The sequence below is a fragment of the Diceros bicornis genome, chromosome 14 (genome assembly GCF_020826845.1).
Source record: "Diceros bicornis minor isolate mBicDic1 chromosome 14, mDicBic1.mat.cur, whole genome shotgun sequence".
In the NCBI taxonomy this organism is placed as follows: Eukaryota; Metazoa; Chordata; class Mammalia; order Perissodactyla; family Rhinocerotidae; genus Diceros; species Diceros bicornis.
This window is the reverse complement of record NC_080753.1, coordinates 13,964,873-13,986,292: the sequence shown is the minus strand read 5'-3', so window position 1 is coordinate 13,986,292 and position 21,420 is coordinate 13,964,873. Positions and strand designations below refer to the sequence as shown.

The 21,420-nt window shown below is 43.4% G+C and overlaps 1 protein-coding gene across 1 annotated transcript in view; it reads right to left on the bottom strand.

Moving 5' to 3' along the window:
* LOC131413573 (glutathione S-transferase A3-like) overlaps positions 1-21,420 on the bottom strand; it is a 43,544-nt gene that overhangs the window by 5,897 nt on the left and 16,227 nt on the right. The window contains exon 3 of the mRNA XM_058554152.1: positions 276-408. Within this exon, the coding sequence (XP_058410135.1) occupies positions 276-408 (133 nt within the window). The remainder of the gene's footprint in view (positions 1-275; positions 409-21,420) is intronic.

The following is a 21,420-nucleotide window of genomic DNA, read 5'->3' as shown; positions in this document are numbered from 1 at the left end:
CCATCCTCCCGGCTTCTTAGTTCATCAGGGTTTGGAGACCTCTGTCACTGCGCCCTATCCATGGACCACATCCTCTTCGAATCCCACTTGCTTGAGTCCACTGCAGGTTTCCTGTCCCTAATCCCCTGAGGTCTCTGCTGTACTGGACATCAGTCTATACCACCAAGGCCACACTGCTGGTGGTCATGATCCCCTTGCCGTGGTCCCGCTCCCTCAGGGAAGGACCTACATTGTTCCTGTTAACTGTTGATGAAAGAGCAGGAAAAATACCGTACAGGGCTCTCTCCTTTATGTCTTTCCCATAGAGGTTGTATTTGGCGGCAATGTAGCTGAGAATGGCTCTGCTCTGCGCCAGCTTCATCCCATCAATTTCCACCATCGGCACTTGCTGGAACATCAGACTCCCGTCTTTGGAAAGAAGAAAAGAAAAAGGAGAGAGGAACGTTTTATGGATCACACTTTCAGGATGAAAAACTGTTTCTTGATGTGACTGAAGATACAAAAGGAAACAAAAAATTATAACCTGGGAACATTTCACAGGAAATAGCATGTAATCTTTTTTCTTGTGAATCTGGCTTTACTTTTTAGTGTATTATTTCACTTATCATTTTATTTCCCATCTCGATACATGGGAGGTCCCTGTGCTTTTTGCATTTGATTTCTCTTCAGGGATATTTTAGGAAGAAATTGGGAGAGACTGCAATACGGTCACCAGTCAGTTGCCATTTCAGTTGGAAAGTTCCCAAGATAAGTCTGTGGGTTCCTGCCATTAAGGCCAGTACTAAGAGGGATTTCTCCAGAGGGTGTTTTGTACGGTCCTCAAACCCACCCATTGGAGAGTGTGTGCAGGGGGCCCTGTGTTCCCCACCCCACTGCTCCTGGCCCTGGGGCTTTCGCTCCCTCCTCATAGGCTCCCCTCGCCTTCCAACTAACTCAATGCCATCTTGCTGAGTCTCTAATACGCTAGGACATCACATTGTCAACCTGTCAGAGAAGAGAACTCAAGGCAATTGCTGGGCCTGTTTCTTTTCTTTGCTCTAACTCATGTGTTTGCTGTCCTTGCTGGGAGGGCTGTGGGGTCCTGAGCTGCTAGAGCTCAGTCGTTGTGCAAAAAAAGCAGGAGAAGCAAAGAGAGGGATCCACAGGGCCTGGGGGATGGTCCTGGAGCAAACACTCACAGAGTTCCAGCCCTTCCTGCCCTGAGCAAGTTACCAAAGCTGCTCAAGGAGCCCCAGCCCTGACATTTGCACCACTTCCCTCCCTCTCCCTGGCCCCCAGCTCCCAGGGTACACACACATAGGCATTGCCCGGGGTTAAAACCCCAACACATGACTTCTACTAGATACTCTCATCAGAGGCAACTAGATACTTGGTCTTACCATTTCTCAGCTTTTCCAAGTCATCTGGAGTGTCTATAAACTTCTCTTCAAACTGGAAAGCAGAAACAGTCAATGAGTTCTTGTTCTTTCATTCCACAGCATTATAGAACTTTTACACTTGAATGGCCCCTGTCTGGCACATGATGAGGAGAAGAGCGATTCCTGAGCTTGGCAGGGTACGCAGAGGAGCGTGATCAGGGCCACTGGAAATTTAGATGAGAGGCGTCAGGAAAGAGCAGGGTTACAGCAGTGACAGCTCACTCTTGCAGTTTCAATTCACCTCCACCCTCTTTCCAGCTCTGTGGATGGTTAGGTGGTGACTGGGGAGGGGATGTCATGCAGGGAAGGGACCGGGAAGATCTTCCTGTTGTGGAGTTTGAATGTCTCGGGAAAGCCTGTCTCTCCACGTGAGATCAGGACAGGACATTGAGTGTCCCCCGGCATGCGGTATGCCAGGGGGCAGTGACCCTCTGAGACGCTGCCACCAGGGGCCTCTGCTGTCGTGGACACCAGCCCATCCCACAAGGCCCCATTCAGGGTAGAATGAGTGCTGGGGGCTGCACAGCTTTACCTCTTTCAACCCAGAATTTCCTCTCCTGGAAAACAGTGGACACGTCAGGTTAGAATTCCCCACCAAGTTCTCTAACTAGTGTTTTTTCTTATCTAAGTTTGATATGGTTTCTGATATGACTGCCTGAGTTTGAATATCATTTCTTACCTGTAGTTATCTCTTAATCTTGGACACACGTCTCAATCTTTCTGTGCCTCAGTGTCCTCATCTATAAAATGAGGATCAACTTATAAGTTGTGGGACTAACTTATAGGTTGGTGTAAAGAGATTAAATCCGTAAGGTATGCAAAGGCCTTTAAACAGTACCAGGTATACACTAAGTGCTCAATAAACATAAGTGGCCAGGATTTTTGAAGTTGGTTGCTATTTCACCATGCCATACTTGTTTTTTTTTAATTTAAAGCAGTCTAACATTGGTGAACATGTACTCTACCCTTGACCTACATTCAGGATTTATACCTTGATGTATATTATCCCTTCTCCTGAGGTGAGTCTCTGTGGTTGGAGTGGCAGCCAACAGCAAGGCTGTCTCAGTCAGACCAGAAGCTCTGAGCAGTTGTGGGATTTTAAACTACAAATATGAAAATCAGTAATTCTATAACCATGTAGTTTACTTAATTGGCAGAATCTATAAACCAAATGTCAAGAGTCAGATGTCAAGAAAATGGATTTTAGTGTTGATAGGATTTGGTTCCAATCTTGGCTTTGCCTCATAATAGCTGTGTGATCTGGGCATAGTCACTTCACATCTCCAGGCCTTAGTTTCCTTAACTATAAAACTTGGGTAGAATATGAGGTGTTTTAAAATGCATATTACAGGACCCGGCCCACATAAACCAAGTAATAACTAGTAGTGGTGTTTGCAGTGGCTATTACAGTTTAAAGGGGTTCTTGATGGTGAAAAATGTGGGAATTTGGGGGTTTCTAGCTCATGCAGTGAACAGTTTATTGTGGGTCTACACGACTTCACAGGGTCAGAATATACAGACAGTGAGGTGTGAGTGCAGTATTCATAAAACACCATTTCAAGACAAACATAAGGGATGGTGGTGGTCTTCACAGCAGGGTGGCCGAGGTGGGGGGCGGTTGGTTACTGAGATGCTGTTTGTGAGGCTAGTGGAGACGGATGGGATGGTGAGGGTCATCCTTTGGGCACAGAGAACCCAGAAGCCCTGACCAAGAGCCTCTGGTAAGTCCTTGCCCCACCACCCTCTTCAGTCAAGCTGGGATGGAGAAGAGGAAGCCTGGATGCTCTCAGCATCTGCCCCTACTTCCCCCTCCTGTGCTGAGCTCATCCTGCCCCGGGACTCTGAACACATCCCTAAACCCAAAGCTGACGCTGGACGCAGTGAAAACAGGCTATTGATTCATAGAGAGAAACGACCTGGAATGGCACTATTTGGATGTTTTGTGTACTTGTTTCTTCATGAAATTGAGAGAGGACCAGGCTAAAGCCCCATGCACCCATGGAGCAATCCAGAGAGTGTAATCCCACGGCTTCAGTAAACATGGTGTTATGGGGCTGAGAGGAGCCCACTAGAAGTTCCTGTCACAGGACTCCACCTCACCCGGAACCCTCCTTTTCTGCTCACACCTGAGGGACAAGATGTCCTGAGTCTGTCCATCACTCCCCGCCAGGAAAACCCTCCCAGAGTTGCAGGTCCCTCCGATCTGGACTGAGAAGTGTTTTCCTCAGTGACACCTCTAGAGGGCAGCACTCAACAGAGTCCAAGGGAAATCTACCAGGTTTCCACTGCAACTGTGGCATTTTGACGCTGCAAGTGCTTTGGTGTCCTCCTAAGTGCTCCCTCCCTCCTTCTAATCACCTCCTTACTGTGTGCAACCTCACTAGAATGTAAGCTGCCTGAGGACAGGATCCATATGTGTCTTGTTCATCCGTGTGTCCCCAGGGCCTGGTAGAGAACCTGGCACTTAAAGGTTCTCAACAAAATCACTGCTGAGTGAATGTATTACATCTTCACAGGCAGTTTGCTACAATCCGTTCCTCCCCACATTTGTGGTTATGTCTTAACTTTATATTATAATATTATATATTTTATCTGTTTATTATGTACATTTCTAGCATGTACAATTAAAATAAAATAACAAGGATCCTCCTTGCACCCTTCACCCAACAGCAATAATTAACAACTCGAGCCAATCTCCCGTCATCTATATGCCCACCACACTCCCTCTCTTGTAATAATTTGAAGCAAATCCCAGATATCTTGTATTTCATCTTTAAATAGTTCAATGTGCATCTCTAAAACATAAGAACTATTTTAAAAATAACATCAGTACATTATCACACCTAAAATGATAATAATTTTTTAACATTATCTAATATACATGTGCGTGTTGCTAATTGTTACAAAAAGGTGATAAACGATATTTTACGTTTGTTTACATCCAAATTGCAATAGGGCCAACACATTGTGACTAGTTCCTAAATTTGTTTTAATTGTTTATGCTCTTTGATAACAAGTGTTAATAATATATTAGGTCAAATCTGTTCATCTCTCAATAACTGAATTTTTTGTTTAATTCAAAAACTCTTGACAGGTCATTTAGTAAGAACAGTCTCCTACCTTATGTGAGATAGGACTTTGATAGTCAATTTTAGATCCAACTTAAGATGACGGAACTCAGAACCCACCTCTACCCCGGCTGCAGCCAGGAGCCACCGGATGGACTCCATTCTGCCTCGTGCATTGAAATAGTGAAGCGTGGCCTTCCCTGCCATGATGCAGTCTCCTGGTTTCTCTAAACCTGAATGAAAGCATGAATGAATGAACAAATGAGTTAAGCCACAGAAGCAAAAATGCACTTTATGATACATGGTTGGACAGAAACAACAATGCGGAGGAAGGATCTGCCTCCTTCATGGCAGAGTCATTGGAAGAGTCCCTGGAATGTCTTCCTTGGCTCAAATTCTCACCCTCAGAAGCCAAGCCCAGGAAATGGCACCACACCACTCTCCAGTCTCCACTGGGTAAGCCTGGTGGTCTTGGCAGCCTCACAGGTAAGAGTCTGTGATAAGGATGTGAGCGTGGTTATCAGGGGGAGGGGAAAGATTAGAGAACTAATATTTATTGAAAACCTCCTCCTAACCATCCTGACTGAACGTTAACCCCCTTGGATACATTACATTTTTAATCTTCATAACAGCCCCGTCAAATGGTTGGGATTGTCTTCATTATTTCCGAGGCTCAGAGATTAGTTAAATGACACGTCCACAGTCATGCTCCAGGAAGTGGTGGACATGGAAATCCACCCCCAAGGTAAAGGGAGGGCTGGGCTGGACCCCACACAGATGCAGGCCCTGGGAGCCTGTGAGGGGCCTTGAAACCAGAGGACTTCTCTGACAGCGAGGGGGAAGAGGGAGCAGAGTTAACGCTGCATTTGTTCAAAGGCTGAAATTAGGGCTCAGACTCGCTTAACTGTAGCCCAACAGATCCTAATTCTTTCCACAGACACAGGATGCTGATTCCTTCCTGTTTTTGGAATTCTACATTCTACCTCCACTTGGTGCATTTTATAATCTAGAAAAAGGGATGTTACTGCATCAACTTTACAGTGTATGGAGTGGAACTAACATTTGTTCAATGTCTGTCATATAATGGGCATGCTCACAAATTTATCTCCATTTAACCCTAAAAAAATCATCTGAGGTGGGTCTGTTGTCACTCTCCCTTACAGCTGGGGATACTGAGGTTTCTAGAGTAACTTACCCAATGGAGGTGGTGGACCTGGGATTCAAACCCACTTCTATTTGAAACCAAAGTCTAGGACTCATTTTCTATTTTAGAGTTTTTCAAAATATGCATGACAATCCTTCAGTGGATTGTGAAATCCACCAATTTTTAAAACGAAATAGAAGACAGTAGAAACTCTCTGAGTGCCCTCTATGGAGACGAGGTTAGGATCATCTCAGGAGTTTCAGCTTCAGTCATGTGTGTGTGCATGTGTGGATGTGTGCACACTCATTTGGTCAACTCATGGTGAGAGAGACATTGTTTGTGTCCAATCAGCAAAATTTGAAAACCCTTGTTCTACCCCAGGCTGCATGGGTGGTCAACATAGCAGGGAACCAGAGAATGAAACTCAATGGCTCCCGCAGTGGACATGACTAGTTCCTCATGGGTGTGAATGGAAGCACCCGTGGAATGGAAGCACACGGGACTGGTTACAAGCGGGAGTCCCAAAGCCAGGACTGAGGAAGGAACAGTTGCATTTTCCATCCATATCCCAGGCTCTGTTTAGAAAACATTAAGATTCTTCCTGCCAAATTTCATTGCTGTGGAGTTTGGGACAAAAATATACTTCTCTTTACCCAGTGGATGTACTCTGACAAAGTGTGTGTGAATGGATTTCAGATATCAAAATGTTTTCTCTTTTTCTCCTCGTTTTTTCTTTTCTTTTTTTCTTTTTTTTTTAATTGCAGTAGCAGTGGTTTAGAACATTGTATAAATTTCAGGTGTACATCATTATACTTCTATTTCTGTGTAGATTAAAATGTTTTCAATATCCACATTTTCAATGGGGAATTCAAAAGTCTAAGCTTTAGAAAGGCAAAAATCCTTCGGAAACATACTTAATCAACCATCAGTCTCGTAATGGGAGATATTGGAGTTGGTGCTTTCTCATCGCGGGAGGCGGAGGTGCTGGGATTGAGCAGAATGGAGAGGAGACTAAGGCCGGCACTGAGGCGGGAAGTGTGTGCTGTGGACTAGAGTTCACACCGCCAAGTGACTCACACCTCACACTCAGCTCCTTTCCCTTTCACTGAGGATCCTGTTACAAAGGGAAAGGAACTCTTATCTTAGATAATATGTTATCATAACTCTCTTCCTCATAGACAACTTTCCTCACCTCCCCACTAGGAGGTTTCCAAAGGCCTGGTCCAGACTGGGGCAAAGGTTATCCTAAAACTTTGCCTGGTCAGCAGAAAATGAGAACTAGAGAGATTCGATGAATTGCCAAAGAGCACACACGTGTGCTCCTGATTCACACTCCATATCCAGCAAGTGTGTCTGCCCTCGACCACAACCCCGGGAAGTAGCTTCTCGTATCCTGTTCTAAAGAGGAGGAAACTGAAGGTCAAGACGTGCAGCGGCTTTCCTAGGCTCACACGCTGTGTCCTCTGATTTCAGGGCCACGTCATTTCAGGTCTCACCCCACCATGGAACACTCAGGCGCTCTCTGTGGGTCTCCCTGAGACTTTTGTTTATTTTTCCCTTTGGAATCCATTAGTCAGCTAACGGTTGAAGGGGAGGGAGAAAGGGAAACAAGGAATTCCTAAATTCCTTTCTGGTAGCTGATTTTCAGGAGCTTAAAAAGAAACATTGATAGAAGCATCTCATGCTTTACTTTGACATCCTAACAATTTACTGTGAGTAAATTGAGCACTAGTGTAACTACACTTTACCTTAATAGGGGAGTAGGCTTATATTCCTCAAAAGGCCTCTATCCATGATAATCCCAGGAGTAAACTAAAGGAGTGAGGTCTGGGGGTCCTAATCACAGAGGGCCTCAGCAGAGAGGAGACTTGGAGCCCAGTCCCAGCTCCTTTCCTCACGAGGATCAAAACCATGCGCAGGTGGATGCATCTCTGCACTGCAATTTTCTCTTCTAAAAATGGAGTTATCTCTACTTTTGAGGGCTATTGAGAAAGTCAAATGAGATAATGTGCATAAAATTCATCCTAGGGATCAGCAAATGCAAGCTCCCTCCTGCTCCCAGATCCTGGGAGATAAATGAGTTGAACACACTGGGTAGCACATGTCTTCTTTCTTCTGTATGTCTATCTGTCTCTCTCTCTGTCTATCTGTCTACCTATCTGTCTATCTATCTATCTGTCTATCTATCTCTTGGCAGATAGAGCTCCAGCAGGAATAAGATTAGACATAATATGTGGGGCAGACCTCGTGGTGTAGTGCTTAAGTTGACGCCTTCCGCTTGGGCAGCCCAGATTCACAGGTCAGATCCCAGGTGGGGCCCAACACCACTCATCATCCATGCTGTGGGAGTGACCCATATATAAAGGAGAGGAAGATTGGTATAGATGTTAACTCAGGGTTAATCTTCCTCAGCAAAACAAAAATAGTAATAATAAAAAGATTAGACAAAGCATATATATATGTGAATATCCAGAGTGTTTTCAAATGTGGTATAAAGGGTCATGTTATTTGGCTCCTGTGGAAAGATTAGTGACGTTCACTGATTACCTAACCTGGATTGTAGGATGTTTTTGGTGAAGTTCAGGATTCTGGCACATCATTAAATAAGGCCTTGTGTAACCCCAACACTGCAGCAGATCCCTGGATCGGCCCCTGGACCCTGCACCCCATGTGCCTTCCTCCTCGGGCCCACCCTGCGGGCCGTCCCTCCCTGATCCGGGCCCTCTGGCCTCCTTCCTGTGCCCGGGCCCCCTTTTCATGGGTTCAGCCACTGGAACGGGAGACCCACGGCTTCTCTCTCCAGCTCTTCACAGCCCTCATGCAGGTCTCACTGTCGACACTTGATGAAAATGATCACGTCTCTCCAGCATCCTCTTGCTTACCCGGCAACAACCCATTTCACTGATCCTTCTCTGACACCTTACTTCTGGTTTCCATGTAGATATATTTCCTTCTTCTAAAAAGTATCCTTCGAACTTCCTCAACTAACACTCCTGGAGTAGTTTCCAGTGCTAAGAAATGATGGCTGGTCGGGAACAGGATCCGAGCCTGATCTGGTCCCTGACCTAAATGGCTTTAAGTCTAGTCAGAAAAACAGGTTTGTGGACAACAGAGCACAAGGGCCCAGCAGGGACTTCACTTTGAGTGGTTCCAACTCAAGAATCACGATTCTCTCAGCCAAGCAAGTCAGAGCGAGGTGAGGAGCTGCCAGGCTGAGGAAGCTGAGGGCACTGCTCCGCGGCCCAGGGCGCTCCTGCCTCCCAGGCAGCACCCAGTCCCCAAGCTCCGTGCCTCTCTACCCCACGTGGCTGCCTTCCTCCCCTTCAAATGAGGATCTCACCTCATCCCTGACAACCTTGCCTCAGTAGCATCTTGCCCATTCTAGCTTGGTGAGTTCCTGTGTTTTGTAAAATCTCCTTCTGTGCTCCTGTGATTCTCTAGTTTTCCCATTGAGACTTCCTGAGTTGGGGAGTTTGAGAAGTCATGTCACCCAGGGACTCTAAACAGGGGGTGATATTGCCCCTCCCACCCTGGAGGACACTTGGCAATCTCTGGAGACATTTTTGGCTGTCAAAACTGGGAGGGAGGGTGCTACATCCAGTGGGTAGCTAGCAGAGATGCCTCTGACATGGAGTGGGGCAATGCCTCATTGTGCATCTGACTCCTTCTTACCCAGCCTCAGTCATTCTGCATTTTATCCACCCTCCATTTTTCATCCACCATGTTGTCCTAACAGACACATTGATTGGATATTTAGTTGGAAACACCTTATATTTGAGTGCAGTTGGCTGTTTTATCTGTGTCATCTTCCTAAGATAATTTTTTTGAAAACTACATTTTTTAAACATGGAATAATTCTTCACTATCCTTTTGCACCTCTCATTCGACCCTGCAGCTGCCACTAGCACTAGGATGAACTTGACCCCCAACACTGTGTTCTTTCTACAAGTACAGAGTAAAATGAGAGAAAAACTGTGAGTTGAGTATTGATGAAATGATGATTTCCTGTAAACATATGAACAAACTATCACTGTAGATATCTTAAAGGTGGAATGTTTGTAAATTTGAGGAAATATGTATGTTAACTCTTGTAGGAGAGGATGACTACCCTCTACCCATTCTGGGTCCTTTCTGGCTGGGCTACAATTTAAATTGACACAAGACCAAATATCAGGAGAAAATCAAACAAAGCTTTATAACATGTATACATGGAAGAGACCAGGGAAACTGAGTAACTTGACAAAAGGGCGGAGGTTCTCCTCTTAAATACTATCTTCAGCTAAAGACAAAGGAGGATGTTGGGGGTGCGGAGAGTCAGTTATGGGAGATTACCAGAAAACCTCAGTAAACAAGTATAAGCTTACTATGCAGATTTAAGGCCTTGCCTTCCATGCTGATAAATTTCTGGAGATGAAGTCATCCCCCCCCTTCGAGGTGCAGAGAGGGAGATACCTTTACAAGTGGAGACTTCCCTTACAAATGTAAATGTTTGGTAAACAGAACTTTGATAAGAATGGACTTAGCAATGACCCTCCCAGTCCAGCCACACCAGAGTTATCTATGGTGATGGCCTGTCCTGGGGAGAGGTATTCTATCTTAAATCCTTTAAGGCAATTAGTGGGGGGGTAGACGGGGGTCAAAGTTTCTTTGAGACTCGTCTGAGCCTTTACTGCCTTCAGTTTGTAATAATCCTCAAGCCAGAGTGGCACATCTTGGGGCGGCCTGCCCTGAACCCCATCACACTCTTCTCAAGTACATTCCTTAAAACTAACTAAATGTACATTTCTATAATAAATAATTTTAACTAAAATCAAAGGACAATGCACAGGACAGCCCCACAACAAAGCATTGCCTGGCCCACAGTGTCTACAGGGCCAGACTAGGAAACCCGCTCCAGCTGTTGTCAGGTTGCCCTGAGATGGCTGAACCCCAGAGAGAGAAGGGGACTTGCCTGTGAGCTAATCCAGCAAAGGCTGAACTAGAATCGAGTTCTGCTGACCTTCAGACTTATTTATTCCTATTACAATCAGTCTTAATATTGAATTCTCACAGCCGACATAGTATTACAGTATCACAGCTCCCAACTGCTGTGTGTCAACTAATTCTACAGACAAAGTAACCTGGGCACAAACACTCACACTCTCTCTTGCACTGGTCAGATTCTCGGATTGTCTAAAATGGTGCTGTTACCGCCCAACATGGGGCCTTCTGCAGGCCACAAGACATGTCAATAGTCAACAGGCAAGGTGGTAGGAGAAAAGGACTTTTTCTATTACAGCTTGCTAGCAAGAGGGATGATGGCCAACTAATGTCTGAACAAAAACATCTTAAAGGGGCACAAAATCTTATAGCAGTTATATAGGCCAGTCGGTTATGGGGGAGGTGTTAGGAATGTTGACCTTCTGGTGTTACAGACTGGGAGTTGCCACACCAGATTGTTCAGTTTTCGTTGATGATGGCTATTAGCATAGATTTTCTGTTCAGGGGTCATCACATTCCTAAGGAACTCAAAAGAACAAAGTTATCATCTTATCGCAGCTGGGAAGTACGTGCACAAGCAGAGGTGGTAACATCTACATAGCAGTTAGATCTCCTGGAGGGTGCAAATCCAGCTGGGTTAATTGGTCAGAGGTCCTTCAAAGTTACAGTAGGGTTTCTTTGCTACAATGGCTTCCCTCATGTCAACCTTGTCTTGAGCCTGTATCAATTCCCCCTTTGCTGCTTAACCCCTCAATCTTGAGGGATATCCTGTTGTTCCTTCCTATTGAACCAGTCTCTTAGTGAGATGGTGATGCAGGTGGGCTCCCAAAGTTATGCCTATATTGTGGAAGCAAGTAACCAGGTAATTAATAAGACAAAAAGAAAAACAAGTTAATGGTGTGAGCTAATTATAAACCAGTTTCTGAGTCCAGGGGGCAGCCGGTCAAAAAGATTTCTAGATGTCAGAGTCAAAGCATCTTTTGCAGTTTGAAATGTCTCTGATGATGTCATTGGGTATTCAGGTACCTCTATGAGTGGCTTACACAGTAACAGACATGAATCTCTCATAAGTTTATATCAAGTCCACCAGCTTCAGTTTGCAAGGCTTCAGGAAAAAGGGCAGGTTCAGTTCTCAGTGATTTCAAATGAAAATGATGGAAAAAATAAAAAATGTTAGTTTGGAGATTTGTAGCCAGATATTTCAGGAGACTAGAAGAATTTAGGATCCAATCCAGTTAACAGATATAAAACAGAAAGCTCAAAGACAATTATCAGAACTAGAACCTAATATCCATGAATGTGTGCTATAGTTTCTATTGAAACATGTATTTTTCCCTCTAAAATCACCCTTGTTCTTTGTAAAAGACAGCCAAATTAAAGCTAACTAGTTTGCAAAATAGGTTTAGTTTCAATAAACTTGGCCCAATTATTTACATAAGTACAGCAAGAATAGCCATTGACCGTATAGGCTCTTTTAAATCTGGTTTGCTGGAACTCTTTATAAGGAATCTCAGATTGAACTTCAAAGACCTCTCAAGGCCAGGAAAGCCAAGCCAAGGATTTTCTCATCAGACTTCACCTGCAATACCTAAAGATTTGGGTGAATTCCTCTCTTTTTGAGGTTCCCCAAAATATTTCAATGTTCCTTGCGTATGCCTGATAGGTGACCTTCCGTACTCATCCTGGTAAGTGTTGCTTGGAACTCTGTACATAAGGTGCCAGCCCAATATTTCCACATGGCTTTATTCCATAAAGTCCAATCTTTGTCTCTCCAAAGCTGTCTTGTCACATTCCAGTCAAAGCTTTGGTAATATGGCCAATGTTTTTGAATGTGTCCTGTTTATAAGGAGAACAGATTCTTATTGAAATTATGCAAATAACTATATTGCCATGAAACTGACAGTACTCACTTACTAAGAGTTTTCAAATCCTGGAGGGATCAGGTAGGGAAAAAAAGATAAATGTTTCAGTCCTGCTTACAAAGGTATAATTTACCAAATTGCAATAAGCCATAGCTAGCTCAGGAGAAAAGAGAATAAGTTCTCCCTAAATCTGAAAAAACAAAACATTAAAAAAAAATCAGCAATATTTCAAACAAAAGTCATAAAAATTATAATCATCCCCATCAGTTCACTCAGTCCAGTGTAATTGATTCTTGATCTTAATCTTCTGGTAGCAGTTTGATGAAGTCAGCAGTTTCTCTGTTATAGGTCTGTTATTTCTTACCCAGTTCAGTTTTATAATCTGAAAGTTTATCAGAAACCTATACTCCAGAATGTCAGAATCCTTTCCATGAATTTCTCTGAAGATGAAACATATTTTGCAAAAGCATCAGAGCAAAGAAATAACTGTCTGTGACCAACAAGACCACAAAATGGCAATTGACAAAGAAATTTGGCTAATTTTGTGACATACAATACTTTAAAATAATAACCAGAACCAGACTGATAACCAGGACAGATCAGAATTTCAATAATGTTATACAATTTCAAAACACCTATATGAATAACATTCACGCACATAATACCACCTAAGCACTTATTTGACAATGCTTCCCATATAATTTAACATACCAAATAAGCCTAATAAGTTTAGAATCTTCCTCCTTATAGGAAGAGAGCAAACTTCTTTGAGAAGTCCCAGGGCCCTTTGAGAATTCTCAAAGAAAAAAAGACTTTATTTAAGATATGAATTTTGGGGAGCTTCTCAAAAATATAAACAGTCAAGGGCAAACAGATCATTAACAGGCCAAAAAGCCTTAATACAGAGACCTCAGTGTTTGGAACATAGGAAATTATTTTAACAGTTTTTCTGTCTTTTAGGTAGACTTACTCAAAGTTAAAGAAAAATCTTTTATAACCTCTTTATCAAGTTCAGGAAAATTATCCTTTTAAGAGAAAGAAGACCAAATTTTAATTTTGTACCAGCTTACTTTTGATATTAAAACTCATTTACTCAGTTGGATTTACTTTAATCCCAGCCAACTTGACCATGTATAAAAATCTTTTTCCAGAATTCCTCTTCCACAAACCTTCTATAACTTTCTTTTTACATTCAGAATTTGTCCCATGCCTTCCTTTCTTCCCTTCTAGCACTTTGGGACAAATTTATCTTTCTTAACCAACCAAACAAAACATTTCCATTCTTTGTACCTTTTTAACTGAAAACATACATCTTACTTTTCTTGTATATAGAGCTCTTTTTCTTATTAATTTTTAGTAACTTTAATCACATATATTAAGTAGAATTTTTTTAACCCTTATAGACTTTGACTTCTAAGTAAAAACTAAGTAAGCAGTTATAAACTTTCTTTTATATCAGCATTATGTGGCTTGGCAAATTTATTTCTTGGCAAATTATTGGCAAACACTTTTCATAATTTCTAGAAACATGTTACTTTATAGCACAATCTTTCAAGAAAACACAAGACATGTTTACTAATAGACCCAAAACAGCTTTAAGTTTTCCTGTAATAAGACAAAAGTAGATAAACTTAGATATGTTTAGCAATAATGTTTCAGTATTTTACCTTGTTTGAAAATGACCCAGATACTCAATGAACTTTTATCAAAAACTCTGAAGTTTTAAGTTACCCAAAGGAATTTGGAAGCTGTTTTTTCCAAGTATACAGATCATAAAATGTAATTATTGTATCCAAAAACTCTTACTTATCTTCATCCATCTAAATCATTTGTTTCCAACAATGGTCAATCAAACCGACAAACTTAAACCAGCTTTCATTTACCAAAGATTAATTTATACCATGTTCACTTGAAAGACATTTGGGTTCATTTCTGTTACATTTAGAATTTATGTAAGCGCTTACTTTAAGCCAATTAAACAGAGCTCTTAATTTTGACGGTACCATCCAGAGGTGAAATATCACACGTATGTAGCATACATATAGACACACATACACAGAGTCTCCACAGCTGCGGTTTTAAAATTACTGCCATGAATCAGGCACAGTAATACAAAGCTTGCTAGTTACGAATCCAAATTTTTGTTTTAAGCCTTTTATTAGTATTTGTGGAGAAGACACTCGAGATGCTTGATTTTTGCCTGGGGTGCACTTATTGCCGTTTTTGGCCTTTTTACTCTCTTTTTTTCTTCAGTCTTAGGAATTGGTGATGAGCTAGATAACACTTCCCAGAGATGCAAGGCAATAATCCTTTTTGAGATAAAGGAACTGAGTGGAATCTGAACTACCTTACATAGAGCTGCTTTTTCAGTATTACAAGGATTGTTTTTTAAGGACAATTGCTCTTAATTGCTCAGAAATTGGGTTGTAACTCAAATGACATTATAGCTTGATCTACCTGTCCAACTATATCACAAAGGCACAGAGAAACCACTCAAGTTTTCCCCAAGATGGAGCATAACCCATCCAATAGAAAGTGTTTCCAACTAGTTACAATGCACTGGGAGGGGTGAATCTCCGGGGATGCTTGGGGCAATCCCCATGTCAGTAAAACCAGTGTCCCAGTGACAGCGGGCTGGAGAAGGGTGCAGAGCCCAACTGCGGGTGTCGATATAGCTATGAGATTTAGTAAAGTCCCACTCAGCCAGGGCACTTAGTCCCTGAGCCAGCACAAGGCAAGCCAAGGAGGCAAGAGGCAAAAGCCTGGGGCAGGCTGAGGGCCAGGGCTCTCGATGCCGGGCTTGAGAGTTAAATCCTTGGCATAAAGTTTTTCAAGTTTTCGATTTTACAGAAGGTCCAGGTTCTGCTCAGGTCCAGCCTGAACTTAACCTCGACTTGCTGCCAACAGAGGAGGTGATGAATGAGACAGAAAAAGAAGGGAAAGAGGTGATCAGGCCTCGCCCTCATGGCTTCTTCCCAAGAGTTATCAAGACAAGGGTCACACAAACAACAGTTCCTGTGCCGGGGCACACAACCCCGGCAGGACAGTTTACAGAATAAATTACAGATATCCTGTCCCCATAACTGACTCAGTTATGGGGACTCAAAGCATTCTTGACAGGAGGCAAAATAGGGTTCCAGATTTCAGTCAAATGACCAAGGGCCAACCTGGACTCACTCCAGGTGCCCCAAAACCCAAAACAGATGAGCAGAAACCAGAAACCAGAACCGTCAAGAGAGGCACATCTTGGGGCCAACCCCGTGGCGTAGTGGTTAAGTGCACACGCTCTGCTGCTGGCGGCCTGGGTTTGGATTCCGGGCGCGCACCAACGCACCGCTTGTCAGGCCACGCTGTGGCGGCGTCCCACATAAAGTGGAGGAAGATGGGCACGGTTGTTAGCTCAAGGCCAGTCTTCCTCAGCAAAAAGAGGAGGATTGGCATGGATGTTAGCTCAGGGCTGACCGGCCGATCTTCCTCACAAAAAAAAAAAAAGAGAGAGAGAGAGCACCTCTCTTGGAGTCTCTGGAAACCAGAGGAGAGCTGCTGGGAGTTGAGCCTTCGACTCTTTCAAGATTTCTTTCTCGATTCGAAAGCTCAAAAGGAGCCCAAAGTGGCCACTGTAACTTTAAATTATCCAGGGTTACCTTGCCAGCTATTCACAGTTATCTCCCTTTTAGGGGAATTTTCCCAAGGCGGCCATAGTAAACGGGGTAATTTCTAAAGAGAGTTTGTTATGATCACCAAGAAACTCAGGCCCCAAACAACCAATTTTAAGCTATTTATCAACACAAACACAGACACAGACACAGAAAAACCAGACTCCAGCGAACTAGTTCCCAGATTTAGGGTATAAAGTCCTACAACTGTTCCCACTCCGAGTGCGTGCCCAGATGGTCCCATTGGAACCCAGACGGCCCTGCCATAAGTGGAAGGACCCCAGACAGCCCTTCCATAAACGGAAGGACCCCAGATGGAGGGGAAGAGAGCTCATGAGCGTCCTCAAGTGACTTACCCTATTCCAGTTTGAGCCTGTGGACTCACCAGATGTAGCCGTTTCTGTTTCTACCACAATCGGTGTTAGAAGGCAACTGGTGTCGGTCTGGGAAAGCAGGTGGGGCAGTTCCCAGAGACAAAGAGCACCTCAGTGGCCTCTAGGGACTTACCCAACAGGTTGCCCCTCTGAGGTCCGGTGGCCACGAGCTGGACTTATCCTCCCATCTGGGTTGCAAAATTGTTACCGCCCACTGTGGGGCCTTCTGCTCGCCACAAGACAGGCCAATAGTCGAGAGGCAAGGTGGTAGGAGAAAAAGGACTTTTTTATTACAGCTTGCTAGCAAGAGGGAAGATGGCTGACTAATGTCTGAAAAAGACCATCCTAAAGGGGCACAAAATCTTACAGCAGTTATACGGGTCAGTGGGTTATAGGGGAGGGGCTTAGGAATGTTGACCTTCTGGTGTTACAGACTGGGAGTCACCACACCAGATCGTTCAGTTTTCATTGATGATGGCTATTAGCGCAGATTCTCTCTTCAGGGGTCATCACTTTCCTAAGGAACTCAAAAGAACAAAGTTATCATCTTATCGCAGCTGGGAGGGACATGCACAAGCAGAGGTGGTAACATCTACAGAGCAGGTACTGTTCTAGGCGGTGTGGAAGGAGTGGAGCTGCACAGCTGTTCTCATGTCTCCCTACAGACGGTACCAGAACATTTTCAGATATGTTGCCTTCATCATGTTCCTCCTGGACCAGAAACCCCTGTATGGTGTTCTGCAGGATCTACTCCAATCTCTAGTGTGGCTCTCAGAGCCTTCCACAGCCCAAGCTCTATGACCATGAAATTCCATTGAACAGAGAATTCTAGACTGGGTCCTGGTAAATTGAAGCTTTGCTGAAAATTATAAATTGGGTAAATCTGGTACAATACTTCCTCACAGTGGATTTTTGTAACATGTCTTGAGTGTCAGGATGCTCCATTAACCAGTATTAAGGAAAGCTCCCTGGAACTGAAGATCAAGCCCCGGGAAGGCCCAGGAACTGTTTTCTTTCTCCTCTAACCTCGGTGCCCCCAAGACACTGAGCACCACACTTACCTTTTCAAAACAGGGAAAAAATGATTTGTTGTTCTCTCTTTTGTCAGGGTAATCTTGGCATTTTATTCATCAGGTGGGCTCATTGATCAAAGTATGAACACGTCATTCAAATCTGCCAGACCTCCTATGTACACATCAATCCTGAAAGACAAAAACGACCAACTTTTCAAATGTCTCCTGCCTTAGATGTTTTACTTTAAAAATGTAAAAGAATGGGGCATCAGGAGGTGGCAAAGGAATTCACCTCCGTTGGATGCATTTTTTATAGGCCAGTCATTCAGCTACGATTTTTACTTAATTTTCACATTTCATTCTAGAACAAGCTTCCAAGGTGGATATATGTCTAAAACCTTTGCTACAGACATGACCAAATATAAGGACTGAGGGCATCGGTGACCTGCCCAGGGTCACAGGCATGAGAGACATTGGTGGAATCACTGCAAGTAACCACTGAGCCTCTAGTTATGGTTTGCCATCTCTGCTGGGTTTTGTTCTGTGCACAAACTCAGTGTGATTCACATGGCCAAAGACTTGCCACCTAAGTCACCTCCAGAGAGTCCCTGGCACAGCCCTCTGTCATGGCCCTCTCCCTCTCATCCTGTTACACCACCCAGGCCAATATAAGGCCCAATGTTGGCAGTTCTTCCAATGGTTTCCCATGGAGCATGGTTCCACAGCCCTCTCCATGCACTGTTGCCCAACACTGGCCATGTTTGCATTTCTCGAGACCCCACCTAAAATATCATCTGAAGTGGTGCAATTCTTTATACAGTTCCAACCAGCACATTCCAGGTGATTTTTTTTTCTGTTCCAAACAGGGCTTCCTGTAAGAGGTCCTTTAAAATAAAAACTTTATTGACATATAATTCACCTACCATAATGTCACTCTTTTCCAGTGTACAACTTTGTGATTTTTAGTAAAGTCACAGAATTCTGTACCATCACCACACTCTAATTCAGAATATTTTCATTCCCCCAAATGAAACACTGTGTGCTTTCACAGGCATTCTACATTCTTCCCTCCCTCCAGCCCTAGGCAACCACTAAGCTAATTTCTGCTTCTATGAACATGAAAGTTCTGGATGTTTCATAAAATGAACTCATGGATATGTGCCGTTTGCGTCTGGTTTCTTTTATGTAACATAATGTGTCAAGGTTCCTCCTTGTTGTAGCACGCATCAGAACTTCATTTCTTTACATACACAAATAATATTCCATGGTATGGATGTGCCGCTGTATGTTCATCTGTTCGTCACTTGATAGATTTGTACTGTTTCCACTGTTTGAAGATTATGCACTGCACAGCTATGAGCATTTGAGTACAATTTTTAATGTGGATTTATTTTTGACTCTTCTGGGTATCTACTTAGTAGTGGAGTTGCCAAGTCATATGGTAACTCTATGTTTAACATTTGAATAACTGCCAACAGTTCCTTACACGATTTTAATTTTAATCACGTGGTCCCATGACAACAGGGAACAGATGTCCCAGATCCGTTTGTATTGAATAAATCTGCTGCTACTGTCATGTGTCAGAATGCTTGATGCAACCCGAGCGTCTTGGGTTCAACCTCACTAATCCTTGTCAAATAGCCCATCCACACAATTGTGTGATAAGTTAGGTTGTTGGTCATCATTCCGGTGATTCGGGGACATGCTCAAGGCACCCCACCTCTTTCACTTAAAAAGCCCCTCCTTTAGAGTTCAGGGGCCATGGGTTCCATGCTAGATTAGAAGAAAACTGACAAGTCCTCCTCTTATCACAAAACAATTGGTTAATATGTTCCTTTTCAAGGTTGGCAATTAAAATATTAAACAAAAAATTTCAGGATGTTTGGACTCTCTCTGCCAGTCAGTGGGGAATGGCTTTTGAAAAAACTTACTGAGAGGTTTTCAGGAATTGGATGCAAGGACGAAGGCAGGTGAGAAACCTCTGCCATGAGCAGCAGGGAGCTGCTGTCAGTAAGCGGCAAGCAGGTCTCTGGAATACTTTTTATACTAGGTCACAGATAGAATACAGGACACCCAATTAAATGTGAATAGTAGACAAATAATAAATAACTTTTTAGTATAAGTATGTTCTAAACTTTGTATAGAACATACTTATAGTAAAAAATTATTTATTGTTTATCTGAAATTCACATTTCACTGAGTGTCCTGTATTTATCTGCTAAACCTGGCAACCCTATGTGTATACTCTTGTCTCTGACACACTCAGATCAGCCTTCCTAGCCTCTGGGCCTTTACACATGCGCTTTGCTCTAAAGAGAATACTCTACCTTAACCTACGATTGTATTTCCCCTAATATATCTTATCTCACATTATTTTGACGCTATGTTTGATATCAGTTTCCCCATAGACTGTGAGCTCCTGGGAGTAGGGCCTTCATCTTGCTTTCAGTCAACTCCCCAAAGTCTGGCACAGTCCCTGCACATGTTAGGAGCACAATAAATAATATAGTGTTTTAAATGGAAAATTTCTAGCAAAAGCAAAAGTAGGGAGACTAGTATTACAAACCCCAGTGTACCCATCTCCCTGCTTCAGCAACTGCCAATAATCTTTTTTCATCTGTAAACAAGATCCACCTGTAGTGGGTGGTCTGGTGCCCTCCAAAGAGATAAGTCCATGCCCAAATACTTTCAAGCTGTGAATGTGACCTTACTTGGAAAAAGGGTCTTTGCAGATGTTACTAAGTTAAGGAGCTTGAGATGAGATCATTCTCGATTATCCCGGTGGACCCTAAATCCAAGAACACGTATCCTTACAACGGAAGAGAAGACCAAGACACACAGAGGATGAGGGGAGATGAAGACCGAGTCAGAGGTTGAAGTAACGTGGTCATGAGCCAAGGCAAGCAAAGAATGCAAAAAGCCACCAGAAGCTGGAAGAGGCAGGAAGGATTGTCCCCTAGAGCCCCCGGAGGAAGGCAGCTCAGCTGACACCTTGATTTGGGACTTTCAGCTTCCACTAGTGTGGGAGAACATGTTCTGTTGTTTTAAGCCACCCAGTTTGTAGTAATTTGATACAGCAATCACAAGAAACTAATATATGCTCCCACCTACTGCCCCCACTACCACGGTTATTTTGAAGCAAATCCTAGTGCCAGCCCTGTGGCTTAGCGGTTAAGTGCGCGTGCTCTGCTACTGGCGGCCCGGGTTCAGATCCTGGGCGCGCACTGACGCACCACTTCTCTGGCCATGCTGAGGCGGCATCCCACATACAGCAACTAGAAGGATGTGCAACTATGACATACAACTATCTACTGGGGTTTTGGGGGAAAAAAAATAAGGAGGAGGATTGGCAATAGATGTTAGCTCAGAGCCGGTCTTCCTCAGCAAAAAGAGGAGGATTTGCATGGGTGGTAGCTCAGAGCTGATCTTCCTCACAAAAATAAATAAATAAATAAAACTGTTTAAAAAAAAAATGTTGAAGCAAATCCTAGACAGAATATCAGTTCATCTGTCAAAAATTTACTACGTTAATCTCTCAAAGTAAGGACTCTTTTTCTAAACATAATCTGACTGCTCTTGTATCAAACTAGTTTTATAATTCCCTCATTTCAGTAAGTATTCAACCTTCTAATTTTCCCAAACATCTCATGAAGCTTTCTTTACAGTTGGTTTATTTACATCAGGCTCCAAGCAAGCCCCACACACTACATTTGAGTGATGGGAATAACATATTCTGAAGACATGGGTGAGGGAATACCAATGTCAGGCAGGTGGGAGTGTGGGGGGAATTGTGAGGAATTCCCAAAGCCCAGACTAGAGCCCTTAGATCACCCAGGTGTGCGGGGAGTTGTGCGCGGTGTTATTACCGTTGGTGAGGGAGCCCTGGGGACACTGCAGGGCCATGT